The sequence below is a fragment of the Oncorhynchus kisutch genome, linkage group LG18 (assembly GCF_002021735.2).
Source record: "Oncorhynchus kisutch isolate 150728-3 linkage group LG18, Okis_V2, whole genome shotgun sequence".
NCBI classification, from domain to species: Eukaryota; Metazoa; Chordata; class Actinopteri; order Salmoniformes; family Salmonidae; genus Oncorhynchus; species Oncorhynchus kisutch.
Genome location: NC_034191.2, coordinates 7,019,904 through 7,047,042, shown reverse-complemented (window position 1 = coordinate 7,047,042; position 27,139 = coordinate 7,019,904). Strand labels below are relative to the sequence as shown.

Below are 27,139 nucleotides of genomic sequence, written 5' to 3'. Positions count from 1 at the left end.
CCGTGATTAAAGTGCAGGTCTCGGCCTATATTTAGACTGTATTCATTGATAGTCCCGTAATTAAAGGGCAGGTCTCGGCCTATATTTAAGTTGTATTCATTGATAGTCCCGTAATTAAAGGGCAGGTCTCTGCCTATATTTAGACTGTATTCATTGATAGTCCCGTAATTAAAGGGCAGGTCTCGGCCTATATTTAGACTGTATTCATTGATAGTCCCGTAATTAAAGGTCAGGTCTCGGCCTATATTTAAGTTGTATTCATTGATAGTCCTGTAATTAAAGGGCAGGTCTCGGCCTATATTTAAGTTGTATTCATTGATAGTCCTGTAATTAAAGGGCAGGTCTCTGCCTATATTTAGACTGTATTCATTGATAGTCCTGTAATTAAAGGGCAGGTTTCGGCCTATATTTAGACTGTATTCATTGATAGTCCCGTAATTAAAGGGCAGGTCTCGGCCTATATTTAAGTTGTATTCATTGATAGTCCCGTAATTAAAGGGCAGGTCTCTGCCTATATTTAAGTTGTATTCATTGATAGTCCCGTAATTAAAGGGCAGGTCTCGGCCTATATTTAAGTTGTATTCATTGATAGTCCTGTAATTAAAGGGCAGGTCTCGGCCTATATTTAGACTGTATTCATTGATAGTCCCGTAATTAAAGGGCAGGTCTCGGCCTATATTTAAGTTGTATTCATTGATAGTCCCGTAAATAAGGGGCAGGTCTCGGCCTATATTTAGACTGTATTCATTGATAGTCCCGTAATTAAAGGGCAGGTCTCGGCCTATATTTAAGTTGCATTCATTGATAGTCCCGTAATTAAAGGGCAGGTCTTGGCCTATATTTAAGTTGTATTCATTGATAGTCCCGTAATTAAAGGTCAGGTCTCGGCCTATATTTAAGTTGTATTCATTGATAGTCCTGTAATTAAAGGGCAGGTCTCTGCCTATATTTAGACTGTATTCATTGATAGTCCTGTAATTAAAGGGCAGGTTTCGGCCTATATTTAGACTGTATTCATTGATAGTCCCGTAATTAAAGGGCAGGTCTCGGCCTATATTTAAGTTGTATTCATTGATAGTCCCGTAATTAAAGGGCAGGTCTCTGCCTATATTTAAGTTGTATTCATTGATAGTCCTGTAATTAAAGGGCAGGTCTCGGCCTATATTTAAGTTGTATTCATTGATAGACCCGTAATTAAAGGGCAGGTCTCGGCCTATATTTAGACTGTATTCATTGATAGTCCCGTAATTAAAGGGCAGGTCTCGGCCTATATTTAAGTTGTATTCATTGATAGTCCCGTAAATAAGGGGCAGGTCTCGGCCTATATTTAGACTGTATTCATTGATAGTCCCGTGATTAAAGGGCAGGTCTCGGCCTATATTTAAGTTGTATTCATTGATAGTCCCGTAATTAAAGGGCAGGTCTCGGACTATATTTAAGTTGTATTCATTGATAGACCCGTAATTAAAGGGCAGGTCTCGGACTATATTTAAGTTGTATTCATTGATAGTCCCGTAATTAAAGGGCAGGTCTCGGCCTATATTTAAATTGTATTCATTGATAGACCCGTAATTAAAGGGCAGGTCTCGGCCTATATTTAAGTTGTATTCATTGTCCCCAAATAAAAAAAAGTGATCCATAACAATACGGATAAAAACAAATCAATAATAAAATGTGTTTGCAGGTTGGAAGCCCAAGGGCTTGAAAACCACAACACCCAAAAAATGTATACAGTGGGGAGAACAAGTATTTGACACACTGCCGGTTTTTGCAGGTTTTCCTACTTACAAAGCATGTAGAGGTCTGTAACTTTTTTTTAATCATAGGTACACTTCAACTGTGAGAGACGGAATCTAAAACAAAAATCCTGAAAATCACATTGTATGATTTTAAGTAATTATTTGCATTTTATTGCATGACATAAGTATTTGATACATCAGAAAAGCAGAACTTAATATTTGGTACAGAAACCTTTGTTTGCAATTACAGAGATCATACGTTTCCTGTAGTTCTTGACCAGGTTTGCACATACTGCAGCAGGGATTTTGGCCCACTCCTCCATACAGACCTTCTCCAGATCCTTCAGGTTTCAGGGCTGTCGCTGGTCAATACGGACTTTCAGCTCCCTCCAAAGATGTTCTATTGGGTTCAGGTCTGGAGACTGTCTAGGCCACTCCAGGACCTTGAGATGCTTCTTACGGAGCCACTCCTTAGTTGCCCTGGCTGTGTGTTTTGGATCGTTGTCATGCTGGAAGACCCAGCCACGACCCATCTTCAACGCCCTTACTAAGGGAAGGAGGTTGTTGGCCAAGATCTCGCGATACATGGCCCCATCCATCCTCCCCTCAATACGGTGCAGTCGTCCTGTCCCCTTTGCAGAAAAGCATCCCCAAATAATGATGTTTCCACCTCCATGCTTCACGGTTGGGATGGTGTTCTTGGGGTTGTACTAATCCTTCTTCTTCCTCCAAACACGGCGAGTGGAGTTTGGACCAAAAAGCTCTATTTTTGTCTCATCAGACCACATGACCGTCTCCCATTCCTCCTCTGGATCATCCAGATGGTCATTGACAAACTTCAGACGGGCCTGGACATGCACTGGCTTGAGCAGGGGGACCTTGCGTGCGCTGCAGGATTTTAATCCATGACAGCGTAGTGTGTTACTAAGGATTTTCTTTGAGACTGTGGTCCCAGCTCTCTTCAGGTCATTGACCAGGTCCTGCCGTGTAGTTCTGGGCTGATCCCTCACCTTCCTCATGATCATTGATGCCCCACGAGGTGAGATCTTGCATGGAGCCCCAGACCGAGGGTGATTGACAGTCATCTTGAACTTCTTCCATTTTCTAATAATTGCGCCAACAGTTGTTGCCTTCTCACCAAGCTGCTTGCCTATTGTCCTGTAGCCCATCCCAGCCTTGTGCAGGTCTACAATTTTATCCCTGATGTCCTTACACAGCTCTGTTTGATTGAGTGTGTGGACAGGTGTCTTTTATACAGGTAACGAGTTCAAACAGGTGCAGTTAATACAGGTAATGAGTGGAGAACAGGAGGGCTTTTTAAAGAAAAACTAACAGGTCTGTGAGAGACGGAATTCTTACTGGTTGGTAGGTGATCAAATACTTATGTCATGCAATAAAATGCAAATGAATTACTTAAAAATCATACAATGTGATTTTCTGGATTTTTGTTTTAGATTCCGTCTCTCACAGTTAAAGTGTACTGTACCTATGATAAAAATTACAGACCTCTACATGCTTTGTAAGTAGGAAAACCTGCAAAATCGGCAGTGTATCAAATACTTGTTCTCCCCACTGTATCTACAATTGTAAAACTATATACAATACGTAAGAAAAAAGGTTTGTTAAAACACAATCTACTAATTATAAAATATACAAATGAACCGATCAGCAATCATAAAAAAAAAAACAGTATATGTTTGGTTTCAATGTGTGTTTGGATGTGAGTATGTGAGAGTTAGGCTATATAGAGGAGATTACTGAGTAGTTTGGTTCTTCAGACTGACCCACAGTCTTCATGGAGGAGATTACTGAGTAGTTTGGTTCATCAGACTGACCCCCAGTCTTCATGGAGGAGATTACTGAGTAGTTTGGTTCTTCAGACTGACCCACAGTCTTCATGGAGGAGATTACTGAGTAGTTTGGTTCATCAGGCTGACCCCCAGTCTTCATGGAGGAGATTACTGAGTAGTTTGGTTCATCAGACTGACCCCCAGTCTTCATGGAGGAGATTACTGAGTAGTTTGGTTCTTCAGACTGACCCACAGTCTTCATGGAGGAGATTACTGAGTAGTTTGGTTCATCAGACTGACCCCCAGTCTTCATGGAGGAGATTACTGAGTAGTTTGGTTCATCACACTGACCCCCAGTCTTCATGGAGGAGATTACTGAGTAGTTTGGTTCATCAGGCTGACCCCCAGTCTTCATGGAGGAGATTACTGAGTAGTTTGGTTCTTCAGACTGACCCCCAGTCTTCATGGAGGAGATTACTGAGTAGTTTGGTTCTTCAGACTGACCCCCAGTCTTCATGGAGGAGATTACTGAGTAGTTTGGTTCATCAGACTGACCCCCAGTCTTCATGGAGGAGATTACTGAGTAGTTTGGTTCTTCAGACTGACCCACAGTCTTCATGGAGGAGATTACTGAGTAGTTTGGTTCATCAGACTGACCCCCAGTCTTCATGGAGGAGATTACTGAGTAGTTTGGTTCTTCAGACTGACCCACAGTCTTCATGGAGGAGATTACTGAGTAGTTTGGTTCATCAGACTGACCCCCAGTCTTCATGGAGGAGATTACTGAGTAGTTTGGTTCTTCAGACTGACCCACAGTCTTCATGGAGGAGATTACTGAGTAGTTTGGTTCATCAGACTGACCCCCAGTCTTCATGGAGGAGATTACTGAGTAGTTTGGTTCTTCAGACTGACCCCCAGTCTTCATGGAGGAGATTACTGAGTAGTTTGGTTCATCACACTGACCCCCAGTCTTCATGGAGGAGATTACTGAGTAGTTTGGTTCATCAGGCTGACCCCCAGTCTTCATGGAGGAGATTACTGAGTAGTTTGGTTCATCAGACTGACCCCCAGTCTTCATGGAGGAGATTACTGAGTAGTTTGGTTCATCAGACTGACCCCCAGTCTTCATGGAGGAGATTACTGAGTAGTTTGGTTCATCAGACTGACCCCCAGTCTTCATGGAGGAGATTACTGAGTAGTTTGGTTCATCAGACTGACCCACAGTCTTCATGGAGGAGATTACTGAGTAGTTTGGTTCATCAGACTGACCCCCAGTCTTCATGGAGGAGATTACTGAGTAGTTTGGTTCATCAGGCTGACCCCCAGTCTTCGCTTGAAGTTATTGAGAGATGAGGTTTCATCAATGTGAAGACAAGAATTCCAGAGTATAGTACCTCTATCTGATAGAGAATTAATGGTACCATACGTATTTTCCACCATAATTTGCAAATAAATTCATAAAAAATCCTACAAATGTGATTTTCTGTATTTTTTTTCTTCTCATTTTGTCTGTCATAGTTGAAGTGTACCTATGATGAAAATTACAGGCCTCTCATCTTTTTTAATTGGGAGAACTTGCACAATTGGTGGCTGACTAAATACTTTTTTTGCCCCACTGTAAATGTATGTTGTACATCACCCAATAGAAAACACATGTTATCTTCATTATTAATAAAATGGAAGGTGGATGTGAGGATATCAATTAAATTACCAATGTCAGAATTGGGTGGCAGATAGACGTATCCAAATAGTTTTTTTTTTTTAAGTTGTAACAGGAGGGAATTTCTAGAAAAAAGAAAAAAAAGATTCAACAATAAATGTTATAAGATTTAAGTGTGAGCTCCTCTCTTACAAAGAATTTAAAATGTTTATGAACAAAAATAGACCCACCTTCTCCCACTCTTGATGCGCTACAGTGGTGAACAGCATTATAACAAGGTAGACGTGTCATAAAGAATCGTTGTATCGTCAGTCAACCATGTTTCTGAAAAGAACAACGGAACATGACTGAGAGAAGACGGATAACGAACAAAGTGGTCGTGATTTTTTTTTTAGGAAGACAGCGAACGTTCAAATAAAAATACATTTTTTTTTAAATAATCTTATTTTGGAATTAGATAAATTGCTATATTAGGTTGTTAAATTGCTTAATATAATAGTAAATGACAAATTTCAGGTACATTTCAGGAAATTTGAATTTACATCAATGAAATTATTATATTTATCTTTGGCTTCATTAATAAGACCATGTTATCAGAGCTGATATCCTTGGTTTCATTAATATCTAACAGGTTAAAGACCATGTTATCAGGGTTGATATCCTTGGTTTCATTAATAAGACCATGTTATCAGGGTTGATATCCTTGGCTTCATTAATATCTAACAGGTTAAAGACCATGTTATCATTAATATCTAACAGGTTAGAGACCATGTTATCAGGGTTGATATCCTTGGCTTCATTAATATCTAACAGGTTAAAGACCATGTTATCAGGGTTGATATCCTTGGTTTCATTAATAAGACCATGTTATCAGGGTTGATATCCTTGGCTTCATTAATATCTAACAGGTTAAAGACCATGTTATCAGGGTTGATACCCTTGGTTTCATTAATATCTAACAGGTTAAAGACCATGTTATCATTAATATCTAACAGGTTAGAGACCATGTTAGCAGGGTTGATATCCTTGACTTCATTCATATCTAACAGGTTAAAGACCATGTTATCGGGGTTGATATCCTTGGTTTCATTAATATCTAACAGGTTAAAGACCATGTTATCAGGGTTGATATCCTGCCCAACTAAGAGAGATACACAGTCAGAAACATCCAAAGAGTGGAACAGAAACATAGTGTACACCTCACATGTCCAATACAACCATACATGAGTGTTTGTTTCATCTATAGAGATGCACTTCCTATGGAATGCACATTGACACCGTCCACATTGACACCGTCCACATTGACACCGTCCACATTGACACAGTCCACATTGACACCGTCCACATTGACACCGTCCACTGAAGACTTCAGAGGGTTCTGTGTGTTTTTGGTCATGAGGTTAGGTGAAACACACAAACAAAGTAGAGTAAATATGTGTGTGTGTGTCAAATCAGTGGACTATAGCAGAGTCACTTGCCAGAGGCCTACGAGAGGGGTGTGAACGACCAACTGATCATACTTCAGGTATGTGACGTTGCCTTTCGTTCTTCAGTCGTGGAAGCAGTTCCTTTCTTTTTCAGGAGTACCTTTTTTAGAGAAGTCTTCATTGATGAAGATGTCGGCTCCCTTCAGGCACTTGGCTCCCCTGAGAATGTCCTCCTGGTCTTTGAACCTGAGCAGTTTCACCACTATAGATCTGGCCCGTACATTGGGGAAGAAAAGTGCCATTCCTATGGGCCCTCTCCATCTCCATGAGTTTAGGGTCCAGAAGTCTCATCCAGAAGTCTTGTTAAAAAACTATTATCCAATGTGGTTGCAAGAAAGCACACCGCACCAATTTAGACAATGAAAGAATGTGCTGCTGCCTTTAGAATGTTGCCTTTAGAATGTGCTGCTGCTGCCTTTAGAATGTGCTGCTGCTGCCTTTAGAATGTGCTGCTGCTGCCTTTAGAATGTGCTGCTGCTGCCTTTAGAATGTGTTGCCTTTAGAATGTTGCCTTTAGAATGTGTTGCCTTTAGAATGTTGCCTTTAGAATGTGCTGCCTTTAGAATGTTGCCTTGAGAATGTGCTGCTGCTGCCTTTAGAATGTGCTGCTGCTGCCTTTAGAATGTGCTGCTGCTGCCTTTAGAATGTGCTGCTGCTGCCTTTAGAATGTGCTGCTGCTGCCTTTAGAATGTGCTGCTGCTGCCTTTAGAATGTGCTGCTGCTGCCTTTAGAATGTGTTGCTGCTGCCTTTAGAATGTGTTGCCTTTAGAATGTGTTGCCTTTAGAATGTGTTGCCTCTAGAATGTGTTGCCTCTAGAATGTGTTGCCTCTAGAATGTGTTGCCTCTAGAATGTGTTGCCTCCGCCTTTAGCCAGAGTAGGTTTAGGAAGAGATAGTGTAAATGTTCACAGATAGTACCTAGTAGCAGAGACAGCTGATCACATGACAGTAGTTAGTAGCAGAGACAGCTGATCACATGACAGTAGTTAGTAGCAGAGACAGCTGTGATCACATGACAGTAGCAGAGACAACTGTGATCACATGACAGTAGCTAGTAGCAGAGACCGCTGTGATCACATGACAGTAGCAGAGACAACTGTGATCACAGGACAGTAACAGAGACAACTGTGATCACATGACAGTAGCAGAGACAACTGTGATCACATGACAGTAGCAGAGACGACTGTGATCACATGACAGTAGCAGAGACGACTGTGATCACATGACAGTAGCAGAGACAACTGTGATCACATGACAGTAGCAGAGACAACTGTGATCACAGGACAGTAACTAGTAGCAGAGACACGGGCTTCCGAAGTAGAACACCTCCCCATCACTGTCAGCATTCTTTAAAAGGCCACAGGCTTTAAGAACCATTGTGGTCTGACCTATGACGTGCATTTCCCCCCCTATGTTTTTCTCTTCCACTCGTTTGTTTTCTCACTTGTTTAGTTTGATTCTCATCTCTCTCACACCGTCTCACCCATCGCCATCTGAAGCAGTGGAAATGTATTGGATTCTCTATTGGATTCTCAATATAACCTTAGTATTTCAGCTGAATGATAAAATGGACATATCTTCTTAGTATAAATCTTAGTATAACAGAATATAACAATAGACTGAATATACCAGTAGAAAAACACATGGTGTGGCCATAGGGCCCTACCATCTTATGCAAACAGAGCGATGGAGTGTCCTATATGGTCCGTTCCAAAATTTGTTCAGCAAAAAAAAGTACACTACCGGTCAAAAGGTTTTAGAACACCTACTCATTCAAGGGTTTCTTTATTTTCACTATTTTCTACATTGCAGAATAATAGTGAAGACATCAACACTATGAAATAAAACATATGGAATCATGTAGTAAACAAATCCAAATATAGTTTAGATTTGAGATTCTTTAAATAGCCACCCTTTGCCTTGATGACAGCTTTGCACACACTTGGCATTCTCTCAACCAGCTTCATGAGGTAGTCACCTGGAATGCATTTCATTTAAAAGGTGTGCCTTGTTAAAAGTTAATTTGTGGAATTTATTTCCTTCTTAATGCATTTGAGCCAATCAGTTGTGTTGTGACAAGGTAGGGATGGTAAACAGAAGATAGCCCTATTTGGTAAAAGACCAAGTCCATATTATGGCAAACAATAGCTCAAATAAGCAAAGAGAAACGACAGTTCATCAATACTTTAAAACATCAGTCAGTCAATGAGGAACATTTCAAGAACTTTAAATGCAGTCGCAAAAACCATCAAGCACTATGATGAAACTGGAAAGAAACCACAACTAAAGAACACCAATAAGAAGAGACTTGAATGGGCCAAGAAACACGAGCAATGGACATTAGACCGGTAGAAATGTGTCCTTTGGTTCGGTTTGGAGACTTTTGGTTCCAACCGCTGTGTCTTTGTGAGACGCAGTGTGGATGAAACGATGATCTCTGCATGTGTATTTCCCACTGTAAAGCATGGAGGAGGAGGTGTGATGGGGTGGGGGGGCTTTGCTGGTGACACTGTCTGTGATTTATTTAGAATTCAAAACACACTTAACCAGCATAGCTACCACAGCATTCTGCAGCGATACACCATCCCATCTGGTTTGGGTTTAGTGGGATTATCATTTGTTTTTCAACAGGACAATGACCCAACACACCTCTAGTCTGTGTAAGGGCTATCTGACCAAGAAGGAGAGTGATGGAGTGATGCATCAGATGACCTGGCCTCCACAATCCCCCGACCTCAACCAAATTTAGATGGTTTGGGATGAGTTAGACCGCAGAGTGAAGGAAAAGCAGCCGACAAGTGCTCAGCATATGTGGGAACTCCTTCAAGACTATTGGAAAAGCATTCCAGGTGAAGCTGGTTGAGAGAATTTCAAGCATTTGCAAAGCTGTCATCAAAGCAAAGGGTGGCTATTTGAATCTCAAATCAAAAATATTTGTTAAACACGTTTTTGGTTACTACATGATTCCGTATGTGTTATTTCATTTTTTTATTTCACCTTTATTTAACCAGGTAGGCTAGTTGAGAACAAGTTCTCATTTGCAACTGCGACCTGGCCAAGATAAAGCATAGCAGTGTGAGCATACAACAAAGAGTTACACATGGAGTAAACTATTAACAAGTCAATAACACAGTAGAAAACAAAGGGGGGGTCTATATACAATGTGTGCAAAAGGCATGAGGAGGTAGGCAAATAATTACAATTTTGCAGATTAACACTGGAGTGATGAATGATCAGATGGTCATGTACAGGTAGAGATATTGGTGTGCAGAAGAGCAGAAAAGTAAATAAATAAAAACAGTATGGGGATGAGGTAGGTGAGAAAGGGTGGGCTATTTACCAATAGACTATGTACAGCTGCAGCGATCGGTTAGCTGCTCAGATAGCTGATGTTTGAAGTTGGTGAGGGAGATAAAAGTCTCCAACTTCAGCGATTTTTGCAATTCGTTTGCAATTCATAGTTTGATGTCTTCACTATTATCCTACAATGGAGAAAATAGTCCAAATAAAGAAAAACTCTTGAATGAGAAGGTCTGTCCAAACTTTTGACCGGTACTGTAGAACTACATAGAAAACTAAGGTCGGTCGCTGCGTAAAGTGTGTAGTGGCCTTAAGCTACCATCTGAAGACAGCACAGCTGTGACCTTTAGATATTTCACACTGGTCAGCTCTTCACAACTTCAGCTGTTTGATATTGTTTCTAAACTACAGATGCATAGAGAGAGTAGATAGAGAGAGTAACCTGAAAACTAGAAGGAACTATACTTACGGTGAAATATTTTGACAGGGAGTGTGAGATGAGCTTTGAGAAAAAACTATGCGTCAGCATATGGATGCACTTTTGGGTGAGAGCGTGAGTGCGCGTCAGTGTGTGTGTGTGTGTGTGTGTGTGTGTGTGTGTGTGTGCTCGTGTGTTATAGCCCTGGTGTCCTCGGTCTGTTCTTCATTCAGTCTGACAGGATGGTGTTACGTTCACCGACCCAGCAATGGGCCACACTCATCAGAAGTGCAGTTTTGGATGAATCAGCAGGCAGCAACCATTGTGTTCCTCATTTTCAGCCTTACCGCTCTAGAAAGAGACAGAGAGACAGAGAGTGAGAAAGAGAGACAGAGTGACAAAGAGACAGAGAGACAGAGTGAGAAAGAGAGAGTGGAAGAGAGTGAGAAAGAGAGAGTGACAGAGTGAGAAAGAGAGAGTGACAGAGTGAGAAAGAGAGAGAAAGAGTGACAGAGAGTGAGAAAGAGAGAGAGACAGAGAGTGAGAAAGTGAGAGAGTGAGAAAGTGACAGAGTGAGAAAGTGAGAGAGTGAGAAAGTGAGAGAGTGAGAAAGTGACAGAGAGTGAGAAAGTGACAGAGAGACAGAGAGTGAGAAAGAGAGAAAAAGAGTGACAGAGAGACCTATTTTAGCTCAAGTGTGCTCTCTCAAGCCCATCCCTTGGCACAACAGTTTATAGAGTTTGAATGCCTGAGTATCTCCACTGTGTCCTTAATCTGACATTTGAACCTAACTGAATTATTTCTGCCCAATATGCTTGTATTTCGTCTGTAGAAGTGCATTACTGTTTAGTTATCTCAGAAGAATGACAGAATCCAGTAGCACCAACCAACACAGTCCCCTTACAGTAGACCTGGACACAAAGCATGTAAGTTGATCATGAAAAACATTGCTTTCTATGTACATTTAACAAAAAGAGGCAGGTTCTGTCAACTCTACATGCATGATTTTAGGGAGTTCACTATGTCACATTTCAGTTGTATAAACCTAACACAACCTGTCAGCAAGCATAGAAAGATTTACAGTCATTACTGCTATAAGCATAATCCCCATGAAACCTAATTTAATATAAATCAGTTTGAGGAATGTAATTTATTTATTGACTTTATTTAACTAGGCAAGTCAGTTAAGAACAAATTCTTATTTACAATGATGGCCTACTCCGACAAAACACGGACGACACTGGGCCAACGTATTGTTCGCCCTATGGGACTCCCAATCACGTCCGGATGTGATACTGCCTGGATTCGAACCAGGTACTATAGTGACGCCTCTTGAACTGAGATGAAGTGATCAAATAGATCAAATATAAATAGAATAAACTAATACTGTGGTAGAAATGATTGTTTTCCCATTGTGAAATAGGCTTTACGTCTTTTTTCATGCAGATGATTGGGTCGTTACCTACCCTCTGATGTCATCAATGTGCGACTTTACAAGTAGTTTTCGAACAGGGGAAGCGAACATTCGTGTGAAAGGTAAAGTGGAAACATCACATATGCTGAACGTTTATTTAATTTAGTGGTGCTGTGTTATGTCATGACAGTTGTGATTTCGTATGCGTTATTAGCAAAGATTTCGCCAATGACATCGAGCTAAAGTGTTTCGATAGTTGTGTTGACATGCTAACTTAACTAGCATAGCTTCAGCGTTCTGGTAAACACATGGTTAGTCCGTGGCTAGATTTGACTTCTGTCCTATTAAATAAATAAAGACATCCAAATGTAAACGTTTATTATTAATATAATGACTATTTATAGGGCTACCAGTTACTGTAGCTACATATTAACACCAGATGGGATTTAACAAAGATGTTATCCATTACTGGGAGTTAAGGTTAATTAGGTCGCCTGGAGACCCGACGTTGAATTCTGTAAGGTAGAAATTAGCATTAGAATCAGGAAAGTTAACTTAAACTTCTTCAAGCCAGAATGTTGAATAAAATGATATTTGAACGTACTTAACCTGTTGGCAGTGCCGGTTGGTCCGCTCGGGGAAGGAATGTGAGACAATATATCCACAGGAAAGTATAATTACATTAAATGTTTGAAAGCGTTGGTATCAGTAGTGCGTTCAAATTAATTTCAGTTGAAGCATAAGCACGAGACGCATGCATACTTGCCGTGCACGTGTTTACATTAGTCTGCGCATGTCTCAGGTGATGTGTCTGGTTTCAATTTACCCTACTGTCCCCAAACTCCCAGTCAGAGATGCCAACAATCTTTGGTTAAATTACATTATCTGGTGCAATAGTTACTTTTATTGTATCAAAACGTTCTGCAGTGTATATATTTTTTTACAGCTAGATATGTACAGGGTCATGTCACTGTTAGCAAAATATACCAGCTTATGTAGTAGTTATTTATATGTAGTATATATTCTGCTTCACCCCAGGTATGCCAATGTGATCATGGCCAGCAGGCAGTGGTGTGAGGGTCACTCCACCCCAGTGCTGTGTGTGGGGGCCTCTGGGGGTCCGGAGGGTCTCCTAGCCTCTGGCTCAGAGGAGGGTGAGGTAACAGTGTGGAACCAGGAGGGAACAGTGTTAGCTAGTCTCCGTCTGCCCAGCGGGGATGATGTGACCAGCGCTGTGTTCTCGCCGGCGGCTCCAGGCCTGTTGTATGTGTCCCACGGGGAGACGGTGAGCGTATTGGACCCTAGGAGCCTAAAGGGGGCGGTAGAGGAGCTACAGGGTGTGGGAGAGGAGGAGATCAACTCTCTGGCTCTGAATGAGACAGGCTCAGCTCTGGCCGTGGCTGATGACTCAGGGGTGGTGAGGGTGCTAGGGCTGCCGGGGGGTCAAGTAAACAGGACGCTCCGCAGACACACCAACATCGTCTCATCTGTGGCTTTCCGCCCTCTCAGGCCCAACAACTTGGTCTCAGCCGGGCTCGACATGCAGGTGAGATGTCTGGAGATGGAGAAAGAAAGGGCATGCTTGAGAGTACCCTGTTTGACTAAGTAAGCATGTCTTGACCCCCTTCTGTCCTCAATCTCTTGCAGGTGATGTTGTGGAGCCTACAGAAGACACGCCCCGTCTGGACCCTCAACCTGCAGGAAGTGGCTGAGGAAGAGGAGGCCCATCAGCACAAAGCCGGTCAGCTCTTCAACCCACCTCTGGCCCACTGCGTCTCTGTAGCATCCTGCGGGAACGTTTTGGCCTGCGCCGCCGAGGATGGACGTGTGCACCTGATGCGGGTCGGCAGTGGCTCCAAACTGGACCGACAGGGGGCCATCAAGGCCCACAGCCAGGGAGCCTCGCAGGCCCACTTCCTCAGCTTCTTACCCCACCCATACTGGTTGGCTACTGGGGGCAACGACGGCATGGTGGCCCTCTGGGACCTCAGTCAGAACCCGGTAGTTACTGTTGAGGATAAGGGCAAGCCACAGGCAGCGCCAGTCCACCGCAGGAGACCCAATGCCAGGGCTAAAGCCAAACTCCAGGCCCAGGCCAAGCCCCAGCAGGCAAAAGAGGAGACTAAGAAGGAGGTGGAGGAGGGAGGCAGTGTAGATCAGTCACCAGGCACAGAGGAGGCCCTGAAGTCAGGACCTAAACTCAGCTTCAGCCATGGGGACAAGGTGAACTGGGTGTGTCCCACTCTGCTGAGAGGGGAGCCCAGCCTGGTGGTGGCTGACCAGAGCCGTAACCTGTCTGTCTACTCTTTGGCCGGTCTATAGACCTAACCTGTCTGTCTACTCTCTGGCTGGTCTATTGACCTAACCTGTCTGTCTACTCTCTGGCCGGTCTATAGACCTAACCTGTCTGTCTACTCTCTGGCCGGTCTATAGACCTAGCCTGTCTGTCTACTCTCTGGCCGGTCTATAGACCTAACCTGTCTGTCTACTCTCTGGCCGGTCTATAGACCTAACCTGTCTGTCTACTCTCTGGCTGGTCTATAGACCTAACCTGTCTGTCTACTCTTTGGCTGTAGCAATATACAAACTGCCTTACCTTGTATTACTTAGTAGTTTAAGGGGCCCTCCTTCCTCTGAGTTTTGCTCACTGAGCATTAGTATCATCAGCCTGTCTGTGTATTAAGACTGGCAGACAGAACCTTCTTTAACCAGAGGCATCCACCTAAAGGAGGACTGAACCATGTCTTTATCAGCAGGGTTCTCCCCTTCAAAGACTGAAACACTGACCATCTAATAGGACTGCACCATGACAAACCGGGGGGGGGTGAAAACAGACCATCTGATAGGACTGCACCATGACAAACCAGGGGGGTGAAGACAGACCATCTGATAGGACTGCACCATTACAAACAAGGGGTGGAGACAGGTCCATCTGATAGGACTGCACCACGACAAACCAGGGGGGTGAAGATGGACGCAGATGTTTGATCAGCTCAACAATGAAAAGACTGTGCCATGTCAGGATTAGGCAGATGTGACTGTTATCACTGTGCTAGTTTAGCAACTTCCTCCCTCAACTTGCCTCTGACTAGACTTAACGCTAATGTTTCCCAACTCCAGTTCTCAATTACCCCCAACATGACACATTTTTATTGTAGCCCAGGGCAAGCACACCTGACACCTCTTGTCAACTAATCATCAAGCCCTCAATGAGCTGAATGAGGTCTGCCCCCCCTCCCCAGGGCTACAACAACAACAACGTGTACGGTTTTAAGTACTGGAGGGCCGGCGTTGACTTATACCAAAGTCCTCTGCCTCGCAAACACACCCACCTGACCCCACGCTTGACGATATGTACAAACCAGATGTGCCACTGGAAAGGATATGATTCCATTTAAACAGTCTCACTCCATTAGCCACTACTCTTGTTGCTGGGTAAACTCTATGGGTTTGTGTGATAGGATGTCTGTCATCAGTTTAACTCCGATAGGAGCTTTATTACAAATGTGCTGAGTGGAGTTTTTTCTTTCCTGAATATATATATATATATATATGTGTACACTGTATATATACAGCAGTATGTGGACAGCCCTTCACATGAGTGGATTCAGTTATTTCAGCCACACCCGTTGCTGACAGGTGTATAAAACCCGAGCACACAGCCATGCAATCTCCATAGACAAACATTGGCAGTAGAGCCTCTAGGTTTCTTCCTAGGTTCTGGCCTTTTTTTCTAGGGAGTTTTTCCTAGCCACTGTGCTTCTACACCTGCATGGCTTGCTGTTTGGGATTTTAAACATTGGCAGTAGACTGGCCCTTACTGAAGAGCTCAGTTAGTTAAGTTTCTGCCCTGCTAAAGATGCCATGGCCGAGCACACAACATCAACCATGCGCAATGCCAAGCGTCGGCTGGAGTGGTTTAAAGCTGCCATTGGACTCTGGAGCAGTGGAAATGTGTTCTCTGGAGTGATGAATCACGTTTCACCATCTGGCAGTCCGACGGACAAATCTGGGTTTGGAGGTTGCGCGGTAGAACGCTACCTGCCCATAATGCATAGTGTCAAGTGTAAAGTTTGGTGGATGAGGAATAATGGTCTGGGGCTGGTTTTCATGGTTCGGGCTAGACCCTTTAGTTCCAGTGAAGGGAAATCTTAATGCTACAGCATACAATGACATTCTAGACGATTCTGTGCTCCCAATTTTGTGGCAACAGTTTTGGGAAGGCCCTTTCCTGTTTCAGCATGACAATGCCCCCATGCACAAAGCGAGGTCTATACAGAAATGGTTTCTCGAGATCGGTGTGGAAGAACATGACACCAATAACCACATACCATCGAACACCTTTGGGATGATTTGGAACGTTGACTGTGAGCCAGGCCTAATCTCCCAACATCAGTGCCCGACCTCACTAATGCTCTTGTGGCCAAATGGAAGTAAGTCCCTGCAGTAATGTTACAACATCTAGTGGAAGGCCTTCCCAGAAGAGTGGAGGCTGTTATAGCAGCAAAGGGGGGACCGTCTCCATGTTGATGTCAATGATTTTGGAATGAGATGTTAGACGAGCAGGTGTCCACATACTTTGTCATGTACTGTACATACACTGAGTATACAAAACATTAAGAACACCTGCACTTTTCATGACACAGACTGATCAGGTGAAAGATATGATCCCTTATTGATGTCACCTGTTAAATCAACTTCAACCAGTGTAGATGAAGGGGAGGTGACAAGTTGAATGGACAACATTTAAGTGCCTTTTGAACAGGGTATGGTAATATGTGACAGGCTCACTGGTTAGTGTCGAGTTACAACACTGCTGGGTTTTTCACACAACAGTTTCCTGTGTGTGTCAAGAATGGTCTACCACCCAAAGGACATCCAGATAATTTGACACAACTGTGGGAAGCATTGGAGTCATCATGGTGGCCAAGCAACCTTGTGAAACGCTTTCAACACCTTGTAGAGTCCACCTCCAACCAACTGAGGCTGTTCTGAGTGCAAACAGAGGGAGGGTACTAGGAAAGTGGTCATGTTTGGTTTACTCAATGTATCGCTATGCGGGTTTTTAAGGCAATTTCTGAGGCGACATATGTAACATTTACCTGTGAATGGGATATCAGTAATTGCCGGAACATACCCATTAAAAAAAGAGCCACAATGCCCATTAAGAGCCACAATGCCCATTAAGAGCCACAATACCCATTAAAATGAGTCACAATACCCATTAAAATGAGTCACAATACCCATTAAAATGAGCCACAATGCCCACGACCTACAATCAGATTGTATGAAAAATACAGAGATTCAATCAAGTCAATATCAGTCAAGATGTCAGCCGGTAGGTAAGGATATATGAGTGAGTTATAACAGGTCCAAAATAAAAAAATAACTGGCCCGATTTTTTTTCCCAATAAAAAAATCAAACCACATTTGCAGTGTGTATGACTCAACCTTGTCAGTTGGCTTTTTCTTTCACAGTTTGTCACAATGGCTACAGTGATGTTGCACTCACCAATAAACCACAAAAACTGATTTTATTTACAAGCTGAATAAGACAACAAAAAAACTTCAAAAACCCATTCCTATTTGGCTAACAGTGATACAGATTCATGGTCAATTTCCCCCTCAAAAAAAAGGTGTTGGAACTACAGAATGCACTGGACCACAATACAAACTGATGGAACATTCAACTAACACATTCCAAAAAGGAACCAAAATCTGATTTTGAAAAACAAACTGCCGGAATCTAAATGGAGAATTCCGATAGGTCGTCTGAGGTGGGTTTAGTGAAATATCACATTCACAGGATATCATGATTGATGGATTATTCAAATGCTGAGGAGGGGGGAAAAAAACAAATAGTAGAAATTGATGTTGACATTGTTAAAAAGCAGTGGGTGAGACTATCCACTATGAAAAGGACGGGTCGTTTCCTAGACACAAAGTAACACCTGCTAGAGATGAGCAAAGCAACAATTTTTTTATTTTTTATGATCAGAATTAGCATTCACTACATCAAGTACCACTGCTGACCTTGTGATGTCAGCACAACTCACTTCCATAGTGTAGTTGTGTTGAGTCTGGAGTTCTGAGGACCGACGAAGATACCTGATATGCTGAGAGACCTTAGACTAATTCCCCATAATGCACCCCACTCAAGATCTCTTGGCCAAAGTAGTGACGTATGGGAACTAAATGGCTCTTGGCCAAAGTAGTGACCTATGGGGAACTACATGGTCAATAATGAGCTCCAGTCATCTCACAGAAGGGCCAGGCTCTTCTCGAGGCTGGCGATGTCCGCCTCCCCGTCCTCCCCCTTGCTGCCTCGGGCACTGCACTCTAGGAACTCCACCTTCATGGGCAGCTGGCTGAACTCAAAGTCCTTGCCTTTCTTTCCCAGGTGCACGCTGGCCCCCGCTGACCCGTCCTGGGCGCTCAGAGCCGCAGACCGTGTCACTCTCAGTGTGTTCCTGAGGGGAAACGGGAAAGGTTAGGATCAATTCATTCTGTAGAATCACACTTCCATTTAAAAATGTATGTCTGTGACTTTTAACAGTAAGAAAACAGTTTTTTATGGCAAAAAAAACCCAGAACGATTTGGCCCTTAAACTAGCTGTATGTAAAATATTGTGGTACAGCTTGGAACATAAATACATGTCACTCTGGAGGACAACAGTGATGTTGGTTTCCAACATTAGGACGGTTCTCCTAAAGAAGTTAAATCCGCTTTGCTTTTTGGTTCCTTGCCATGGTACTAACGAGTGTCGTGACACTGGTATCACCCCCGGTCCTGGTGTTGGCAGAACACTGGTATCACCCCCGGTCCTGGTGTTGGCAGAACACAGGTATCACCCCCGGTCCTGGTGTTGGCAGAACACTGGTATCACCCCCGGTCCTGGTGTTGGCAGAACACAGGTATCACCCCCGGTCCTGGTGTTGGCAGAACACTGGTATCACCCCCGGGTCCTGGCAGAACACTGGTATCACCTCCGGGTCCTGGTGTTGATGTTGGCAGAACACTGGTATCACCCCCGGTCCTGGTGTTGGCAGAACACAGGTATCACCCCCGGTCCTGGTGTTGGCAGAACACTGGTATCACCCCCGGGTCCTGGCAGAACACTGGTATCACCTCCGGGTCCTGGTGTTGATGTTGGCAGAACACTGGTATCACCCCCGGGTCCTGGCAGAACACTGGTATCACCCCCGGGTCCTGGCAGAACACTGGTATCACCCCCGGGTCCTAGTGTTGATGTTGGCAGAACACTGGTATCACCCCCGGTCCTGGTGTTGATGTTGGCAGAACACTGGTATCACCCCCGGGTCCTGGTGTTGATGTTGGCAGAACACTGGTATCACCCCCGGGTCCTGGCAGAACACTGGTATCACCCCCGGGTCCTAGTGTTGATGTTGGCAGAACACTGGTATCACCCCCGGGTCCTGGCAGAACACTGGTATCACCCCCGGGTCCTAGTGTTGATGTTGGCAGAACACTGGTATCACCCCCGGGTCCTAGCAGAACACTGGTATCACCCCCGGGTCCTGGCAGAACACTGGTATCACCCCCGGGTCCTGGCAGAACACTGGTATCACCCCCGGGTCCTAGTGTTGATGTTGGCAGAACACTGGTATCACCCCCGGGCCCTGGCAGAACACTGGTATCACCCCCGGGCCCTGGCAGAACACTGGTATCACCCCCGGGTCCTGGCAGAACACTGGTATCACCCCCGGGTCCTGGCAGAACACTGGTATCACCCCCGGGTCCTAGTGTTGATGTTGGCAGAACACTGGTATCACCCCCGGGCCCTGGCAGAACACTGGTATCACCCCCGGGCCCTGGCAGAACACTGGTATCACCCCCGGGCCCTGGCAGAACACTGGTATCACCCCCGGGCCCTGGCAGAACACTGGTATCACCCCCGGGTCCTGGTGTTGATGTTGGCAGAACACTGGTATCACCCCCGGGTCCTGGTGTTGATGTTGGCAGAACACTGGTATCACCCCCGGGTCCTGGTCCTAGCAGAACACTGGTATCACCCCCGGGTCCTGGTCCTAGCAGAACACTGGTATCACCCCCGGGTCCTGGTCCTAGCAGAACACTGGTATCACCCCCGGGTCCTGGTCCTAGCAGAACACTGGTATCACCCCCGGGTCCTGGTCCTAGCAGAACACTGGTATCACCCCCGGGTCCTGGTCCTGGCAGAACACTGGTATCACCCCCGGGTCCTGGCAGAACACTGGTATCACCCCCGGTCCTGGCAGAACACTGGCATCACCCCCGGTCCTGGCAGAACACTGTATTCACCCCGGGTCCTGGTGTTGGTGTTGGCAGAACACTGGTATCACCCCCGGGTCCGGGTCCTAGCAGAACACTGGTATCACCCCCGGTCCTGGCAGAACACTGGTATCACCCCCGGGTCCTAGCAGAACACTGGTATCACCCCCGGTCCTGGCAGAACACTGGTATCACCCCCAGGTCCTGGCAGAACACTGGTATCACCCCCGGGTCCTGGCAGAACACTGGTATCACCCCCGGGTCCTGGCAGAACACTGGTATCACCCCCGGGTCCTGGTCCTAGCAGAACACTGGTACCACCCCCGGGTCCTGGTCCTAGCAGAACACTGGTATCACCCCCGGGTCCTGGCAGAACACTGGTATCACCCCCGGGTCCTGGTGTTGGTGTTGGCAGAACTGTGAACCCTGTCCAACTTTTTAGAGTACCAGACGCACGCGGCAAATTGGAGATTTACATCGCAAATCTAGTGCCAAAGGCATTTTAGAAGCATTGCCTCTATAGCTGATACCAGACACTCATTCATTCTTCATCGGGCCGTCTTCTATACTCCCGACTCCATTTAATGCCAAGATGTTTATAGTTATTTTTTTATGATACTTTTGTAATGTTTGTTTTTTTGACGTGGATCATAGTTCCAGTCTATCAGGTTGCGTGATCCTCGTAATGTTACGTGAAAAAATACAACTAATGGGATGCGGAATTAAATGTAGATCATATAACTATAATATAATATATAATAATATATAATATAACTCGCACAAAAATGGGACTAGTTCTTTTTTGTTATTTGCATTTAATTTCTTTTACGGGTAAAAATGCGAGTGAACTGTTGTTACTTTAGAGCCCACTGAATGTCCGTCTTCTGTTTTCCGAACGTTAGCGTCAAACTAGGAAGGGTTTCCCTTTCCACAACACACACGGAGTCGACAAGGGACTCGTAACATGATTCTCTGTTCCCGAACATTAGTGTCAAACTAGGAAGGGTTTCCCTTTCCACAACACACACGGAGTCGACAAGGGATTCGTAACATGATTCTCTGTTCCCGAACATTAGTGTCAAACTAGGAAGGGTTTCCCTTTCCACAACACACACGGAGTCGACAAGGGATTCGTAACATGATTCTCTGTTCCCGAACATTAGTGTCAAACTAGGAAATGTTTCCCCTTCCACAACACACACGGAGTCGACAAGGGACTCGTAACATGATTCTCTGTTCCCGAACATTAGTGTCAAACTAGGAAATGTTTCCCCTTCCACAACACACACAGAGTCGACAAGGGATTCGTAACATGATTCCTTACATCTCTTTCTCCAGCTGCTGACGAATCAGCTTAGCAGATTTTGCCATGGTGATATCTAGAGAGACGGAAAATATATGAAGTAACACTCTTTTCAAAATCATTAACACACACACACAATGTCATCCTGGGGAGTTTTTTTTGTAGAGGGTGGAGGGTTTTACATGTGATGTGTCACCTTGCTTGTTGCAGGCCACTATCAGAGAAGGGACATTCCTGGACACTACACTGTCAGTCAACAGGAAGTACAGGAACTCAGCCACGTCTCTCACTTCCTTCTGGAAGATGGCACTGTCCACCACAAACACCATGGCTCTGCAGTCAGCGAGGAGAGAACAAAAGACAAAGTGAGAGGGAGTCTCTCTGGATCTTCATCTTAGGTCAAGCACTGCATGTTATTCACATTATAGACCTCCCCTGAACACCTGAAATAAACACCACATTATAGACCTCCCCTGAACACCTGAAATAAACACCACATTATAGACCTCCCCTGAACACCTGAAATAAACACCACATTATAGAACTCCCCTGAACACCTGAAATAAACACCACATTATAGACCTCCCCTGAACACCTCACATCTAAAACACAAACACCGTATTATTCATATTCATTATGGATCCCCGTTACATCGGCCAAACCCAGACGACGCTGGGTCAATTTGTGGCCGCCCTATGGGACTCCCAATCGCGGCCGGTTGTGGTACAGTCTGGAATTGAACCAGGGTGTCTGTAGTGACACCTCGAGCACTGAGATGTTATTATGTGTGTGTAACAGGGTTATATTGGTGATTCCCCTTGCCACTTTATTGTTAAGCCAATGGGGTTTTGGTTTGAGTTTGTCTTGCCTTCACCTACTCAACATGGCATCTTATTGGCTGGTTTGCGTAGCTTGCTTACGAGGGGGGATGTTCCAGTTGGAATCGTCCCAGTGAACAAGCACCAAAGCAGCGGTAAGTTGTTGGTTGCAAAGCACTGTACATCAAAAGTGATTTTTATACTCTCAAGTGATGATTTAAATGTACAATTTATATCAAATTGTTTGTAAATGTTATTCGAACATCACACATAAGATGCAGCGGTTTTTGGAGAATATTTGTTGTGCATTTTGTTGTAGAGAATTCCCGCCAGTATTAGCTAGCAACTTACTGTGTCTGGTGGGGGGGTTCATATATTTTGTACAGTGCGTGAGTGCAGAGTTGGATGGTGAGACGTGCATTGCATGACGTGCAATTTTGTGTCGTTCCTATCAGAATAAATCCAAATGACTGGTGCTACATGTTGGAGTTCCGTGTCAATGACTAATTGTACACAACGCAAGAAGAGTACTGTTATATGTGTGTACAATGTCTCTTCACAGTCCCCGCTGTTCCATAAGGTGCATTTCTATCCATTAGATGAAGAAACAAAATCTGATTTCATGAGTTACTTGATGTGGAATAGAGTTCCATGTAGTCATGGCTCTATGTAGTACTGTGGAATAGAGTTCCATGTAGTCATGGCTCTATGTAGTACTGTGGAATAGAGTTCCATGTAGTCATGGCTCTATGTAGTACTGTGGAATAGAGTTCCATGTAGTCATGGCTCTATGTAGTACTGTGGAATAGAGTTCCATGTAGTCATGGCTCTATGTAGTACTGTGGAATAGAGTTCCATGTAGTCATGGCTCTATGTAGTACTGTGGAATAGAGTTCCATGAAGTCATGTCTCTATGTAGTCCTGTCTCAGCCTCCAGTATTTATGCTGCAATAGTTTATGTGTCGGGGGGCTGGGGTCAGTTTGTTATATCTGGAGTACTTCTCCTGTCCTATTCGGTGTCCTGTGTGAATCTAAGTGTGCGTTCTCTAATTCTCTCCTTCTCTCTTTCCTTCTCTCTCTCGGAGGACCTGAGCCCTAGGACCATGCCCCAGGACTACCTGACATGATGACTCCTTGCTGTCCCCAGTCCACCTGGCCATGCTGCTGTTCCAGTTTCAACTGACCTGAGCCCTAGGACCATGCCCCAGGACTACCTGACATGATGACTCCTTGCTGTCCCCAGTCCACGCTGCTGCTCCAGTTTCAACTTCCACCTGACTGTGCTGCTGCTCCAGTTTCAACTGTTCTGCCTTATTATTATTCGACCATGCTGGTCATTTATGAACATTTGAACATCTTGGCCATGTTCTGTTATAATCTCCACCCGGCACAGCCAGAAGAGGACTGGCCACCCCACATAGCCTGGTTCCTCTCTAGGTTTCTTCCTAGGTATTGGCCTTTCTAGGGAGTTTTTCCTAGCTACCGTGCTTCTACACCTGCATTGCTTGCTGTTTGGGGTTTTAGGCTGGGTTTCTGTACAGCACTTTGAGATATCAGCTGATGTACAAAGGGCTATATAAATAAATTTGATTTGATTTGATTTACTGTGGAATAGAGTTCCATGTAGTCATGGCTCTATGTAGTACTGTGGAATAGAGTTCCATGTAGTCATGGCTCTATGTAGTACTGTGGAATAGAGTTCCATGTAGTCATGGCTCTATGTAGTACTGTGGAATAGAGTTCCATGTAGTCATGGCTCTATGTAGTACTGTGGAATAGAGTTCCATGTAGTCATGTCTCTATGTAGTACTGTGGAATAGAGTTCCATGTAGTCATGGCTCTATGTAGTACTGTGGAATAGAGTTCCATGTAGTCATGGCTCTATATAGTACTGTGGAATAGAGTTCCATGTAGTCATGGCTCTATGTAGTACTGTGGAATAGAGTGCCATGTAGTCATGGCTCTATGTGGTACTGTGGAATAGAGTTCCATGTAGTCATGGCTCTATGTAGTACTGTGGAATAGAGTTCCATGTTGTCATGGCTCTATGTAGTACTGTGGAATAGTGTTCCATGTAGTCATGGCTCTATGTAGTACTGTGGAATAGAGTTCCATGTAGTCATGGCTCTATGTAGTACTGTGGAATAGAGTTCCATGTAGTCATGGCTCTATGTAGTACTGTGGAATAGAGTTCCATGTTGTCATGGCTCTATGTAGTACTGTGGAATAGTGTTCCATGTAGTCATGGCTCTATGTAGTACTGTGGAATAGAGTTCCATGTAGTCATGGCTCTAAGTAGTACTGTGGAATAGAGTTCCATGTAGTCATGGCTCTATGTAGTACTGTGGAATAGAGTTCCATGTAGTCATGGCTCTATGTAGTACTGTGGAATAGTGTTCCATGTAGTCATGGCTCTATGTAGTACTGTGGAATAGTGTTCCATGTAGTCATGGCTCTATGTAGTACTGTGGAATAGAGTTCCATGTAGTCATGGCTCTATGTAGTACTGTGGAATAGAGTTCCATGTAGTCATGGCTCTATGTAGTACTGTGGAATAGAGTGCCATGTAGTCATGGCTCTATGTGGTACTGTGGAATATAGTTCCATGTAGTCATGGCTCTATGTAGTACTGTGGAATAGAGTTCCATGTTGTCATGGCTCTATGTAGTACTGTGGAATAGTGTTCCATGTAGTCATGGCTCTATGTAGTACTGTGGAATAGAGTTCCATGTAGTCATGGCTCTATGTAGTACTGTGGAATAGAGTTCCATGTAGTCATGGCTCTATGTAGTACTGTGGAATAGAGTTCCATGTAGTCATGGCTCTATGTAGTACTGTGGAATAGAGTTCCATGTAGTCATGGTTCTATGTAGTACTGTTGAATAGAGTTCCATGTAGTCATGGCTCTATGTAGTACTGTGGAATAGAGTTCCATGTAGTCATGGCTCTATGTAGTACTGTGGAATAGAGTTCCATGTAGTACTGTGGGATAGAGTTCCATGTAGTCATGGCTCTATGTAGTACTGTGGAATAGAGTTCCATGTAGTCATGGCTCTATGTAGTACTGTGGAATAGAGTTCCATGTAGTCATGGCTCTATGTAGTACTGTGGAATAGAGTTCCATGTAGTCATGGCTCTATGTAGTACTGTTGAATAGAGTTCCATGTAGTCATGTCTCTATGTAGTACTGTGGAATAGAGTTCCATGTAGTCATGGCTCTATGTAGTACTGTGGAATAGAGTTCCATGTAGTACTGTGGGATAGAGTTCCATGTAGTCATGGCTCTATGTAGTACTGTGGAATAGAGTTCCATGTAGTCATGGCTCTATGTAGTACTGTGGAATAGAGTTCCATGTAGTCATGGCTCTATGTAGTACTGTGGAATAGAGTTCCATGTAGTCATGGCTCTATGTAGTACTGTGGAATAGAGTTCCATGTAGTCATGGCTCTATGTAGTACTGTGTGCCTCCCATAATATGTTCTGGACTTGGAGACTGTAAAGAGACCTCTGGTGGCATGTCTTAGATAAGTTATAAACCTCCCACGGATACCTTACACCTGAAATACAATCACCATATTATAAACCTCCCCTGAATAGAAACACCTTTCATCTTTACTGACCTGGCAGCTGACTTGAATTTCTCCACATACTGTGGCCGAAGACTGTCATGTCCGGGTAGGTCGATCAGGATCCAGCTGCTGCCCTGCCACACCGTAGTACAGGGAACGGTCAAGCCAGTGTGTGACATATTTGACAAATGCATTTATCTTTATCATGTAAAGTTCTAGATCCATTCCTGAACCTTCAACTCACTCCCCTCACCACAGCCTGTTTCCTCCTTACCCTCTCGTTCTTGGCTTTGTAAGGGGCACTGCTGTCTGTGATGGAGGTCTGGGTTTTCTTGAACTTTCCTGACAACAACTGCAAACAATGACCATCCATCAGTGTCATACAACTTCTGCCTTCTGTAAATAGTATGATTAGACATTAGCTCATATTTTGCATAGATATACTCACTCGACTAAAGAGGAGGGTCTTTCCAGAATCGCAGAGACCAACCAGCAGCACAGCACTTTGGACAGTTTTTCTGCTTAGTATGTACTTCAAAAACACTGAAATGTAAACCAAAATCATAGCAGGTTTGGTTTTAGCTGCCATCATAGCGCCTGACAAAAAGCATAACTAGTACAGTAACTAGACAGATCGCTAGTGACCACTACTAGCCAGTTAACTAGCGATCGTAGACTTGATAAAAGACACAAACACAAAAAATGGAAATCTTACAGCATAGATAGCCAACAGGCTGATGCTAGGCTAACTAGCTAACACAAACTCCGGTCCTCGAGTTCCTCCACACTACACGTGTTTATTGTAGCCCCGGAAAAGCACACCGGATTCAACTTGTCAACTAATCATCAGCCCCCCAATGAGTTGAATGAGGTCTGTTTGTCCGGGGCCTAGAACAAAACAGGGTGCTTTTGGGGATAACCTAAACTTACCAACAGTGATGACAACAACAGCCAAAGAAACAACAATTCCGATCATAAATATGGGGTCTTGGTCTTCTAACACCTTCTTTAAAGCGTCTAAATAAGGTTCAAAAGGATTTTCTCTCGCGTCTATTGTCGCCTCCATATTGATGCCGGGCTCTGTAGCCATATCTGCTACTGTCACTTCACTCAGGACACGTCTACGTTCTTCTTCTTCTTCTTCTTCTTTCGCTTCTTCTTCTTCTTCTTCGGGATTAGGTTGGCGAATTGCGTCCAACGTCTAAGGTGTATACACTGCCACCTACTGGACTGGAGTGTGAGGCCAGTCACAGCATACCTCAATTAAATTATCTTCATTAGTCCTGTTCCTTTTGAAATTGAAATAGAGTCCTAAACACCACATTCCTCCAACCACGACACCACCCAAACCCCATCCAGCCTCTCTCA

At 44.2% G+C, this 27,139-nt stretch overlaps 2 protein-coding genes across 2 annotated transcripts; one reads left to right on the top strand and one right to left on the bottom strand.

Annotated features, from left to right (window-relative positions):
- Positions 1–11,838: 11,838 nt before the first annotated feature.
- Positions 11,839–17,233, top strand: wdr53 (WD repeat domain 53). The gene is made up of 3 exons (XM_020473526.2): positions 11,839–11,930; positions 12,847–13,354; positions 13,456–17,233. The coding sequence occupies exons 2-3, from the start codon at positions 12,863–12,865 to the stop codon at positions 14,128–14,130; spliced, it is 1,167 nt and encodes a 388-aa protein (XP_020329115.1). The 5' UTR covers positions 11,839–11,930; positions 12,847–12,862; the 3' UTR covers positions 14,131–17,233.
- Positions 17,111–26,937, bottom strand: LOC109881373 (signal recognition particle receptor subunit beta-like). The gene is made up of 7 exons (XM_020473523.2): positions 26,702–26,937; positions 26,220–26,314; positions 26,046–26,123; positions 25,823–25,905; positions 21,580–21,716; positions 21,405–21,459; positions 17,111–18,278 (listed from the first exon to the last, which is right to left on the bottom strand). The coding sequence occupies exons 1-7, from the start codon at positions 26,859–26,861 to the stop codon at positions 18,068–18,070; spliced, it is 819 nt and encodes a 272-aa protein (XP_020329112.1). The 5' UTR covers positions 26,862–26,937; the 3' UTR covers positions 17,111–18,067.
- Between the last annotated feature and the right edge of the window lie 202 nt (positions 26,938–27,139).

Excerpts from the sequence above, each read along its gene's own strand:
- wdr53 (XM_020473526.2), top strand. The coding sequence starts at position 12,863 with ATGGCCAGCAGGCAGTGGTGTGAGGGTCACTCCACCCCAGTGCTGTGT. Across the intron at positions 13,355-13,455 it reads CAGCCGGGCTCGACATGCAG|GTGATGTTGTGGAGCCTACA; the intron begins GTGAGATGTCTG and ends AATCTCTTGCAG.
- LOC109881373 (XM_020473523.2), bottom strand. The coding sequence starts at position 26,861 with ATGGCTACAGAGCCCGGCATCAATATGGAGGCGACAATAGACGCGAGA. Across the intron at positions 26,124-26,219 it reads AGACCCTCCTCTTTAGTCGA|TTGTTGTCAGGAAAGTTCAA; the intron begins GTGAGTATATCT and ends CATTGTTTGCAG. Across the intron at positions 21,460-21,579 it reads AGTGGCCTGCAACAAGCAAG|ATATCACCATGGCAAAATCT; the intron begins GTGACACATCAC and ends CCGTCTCTCTAG.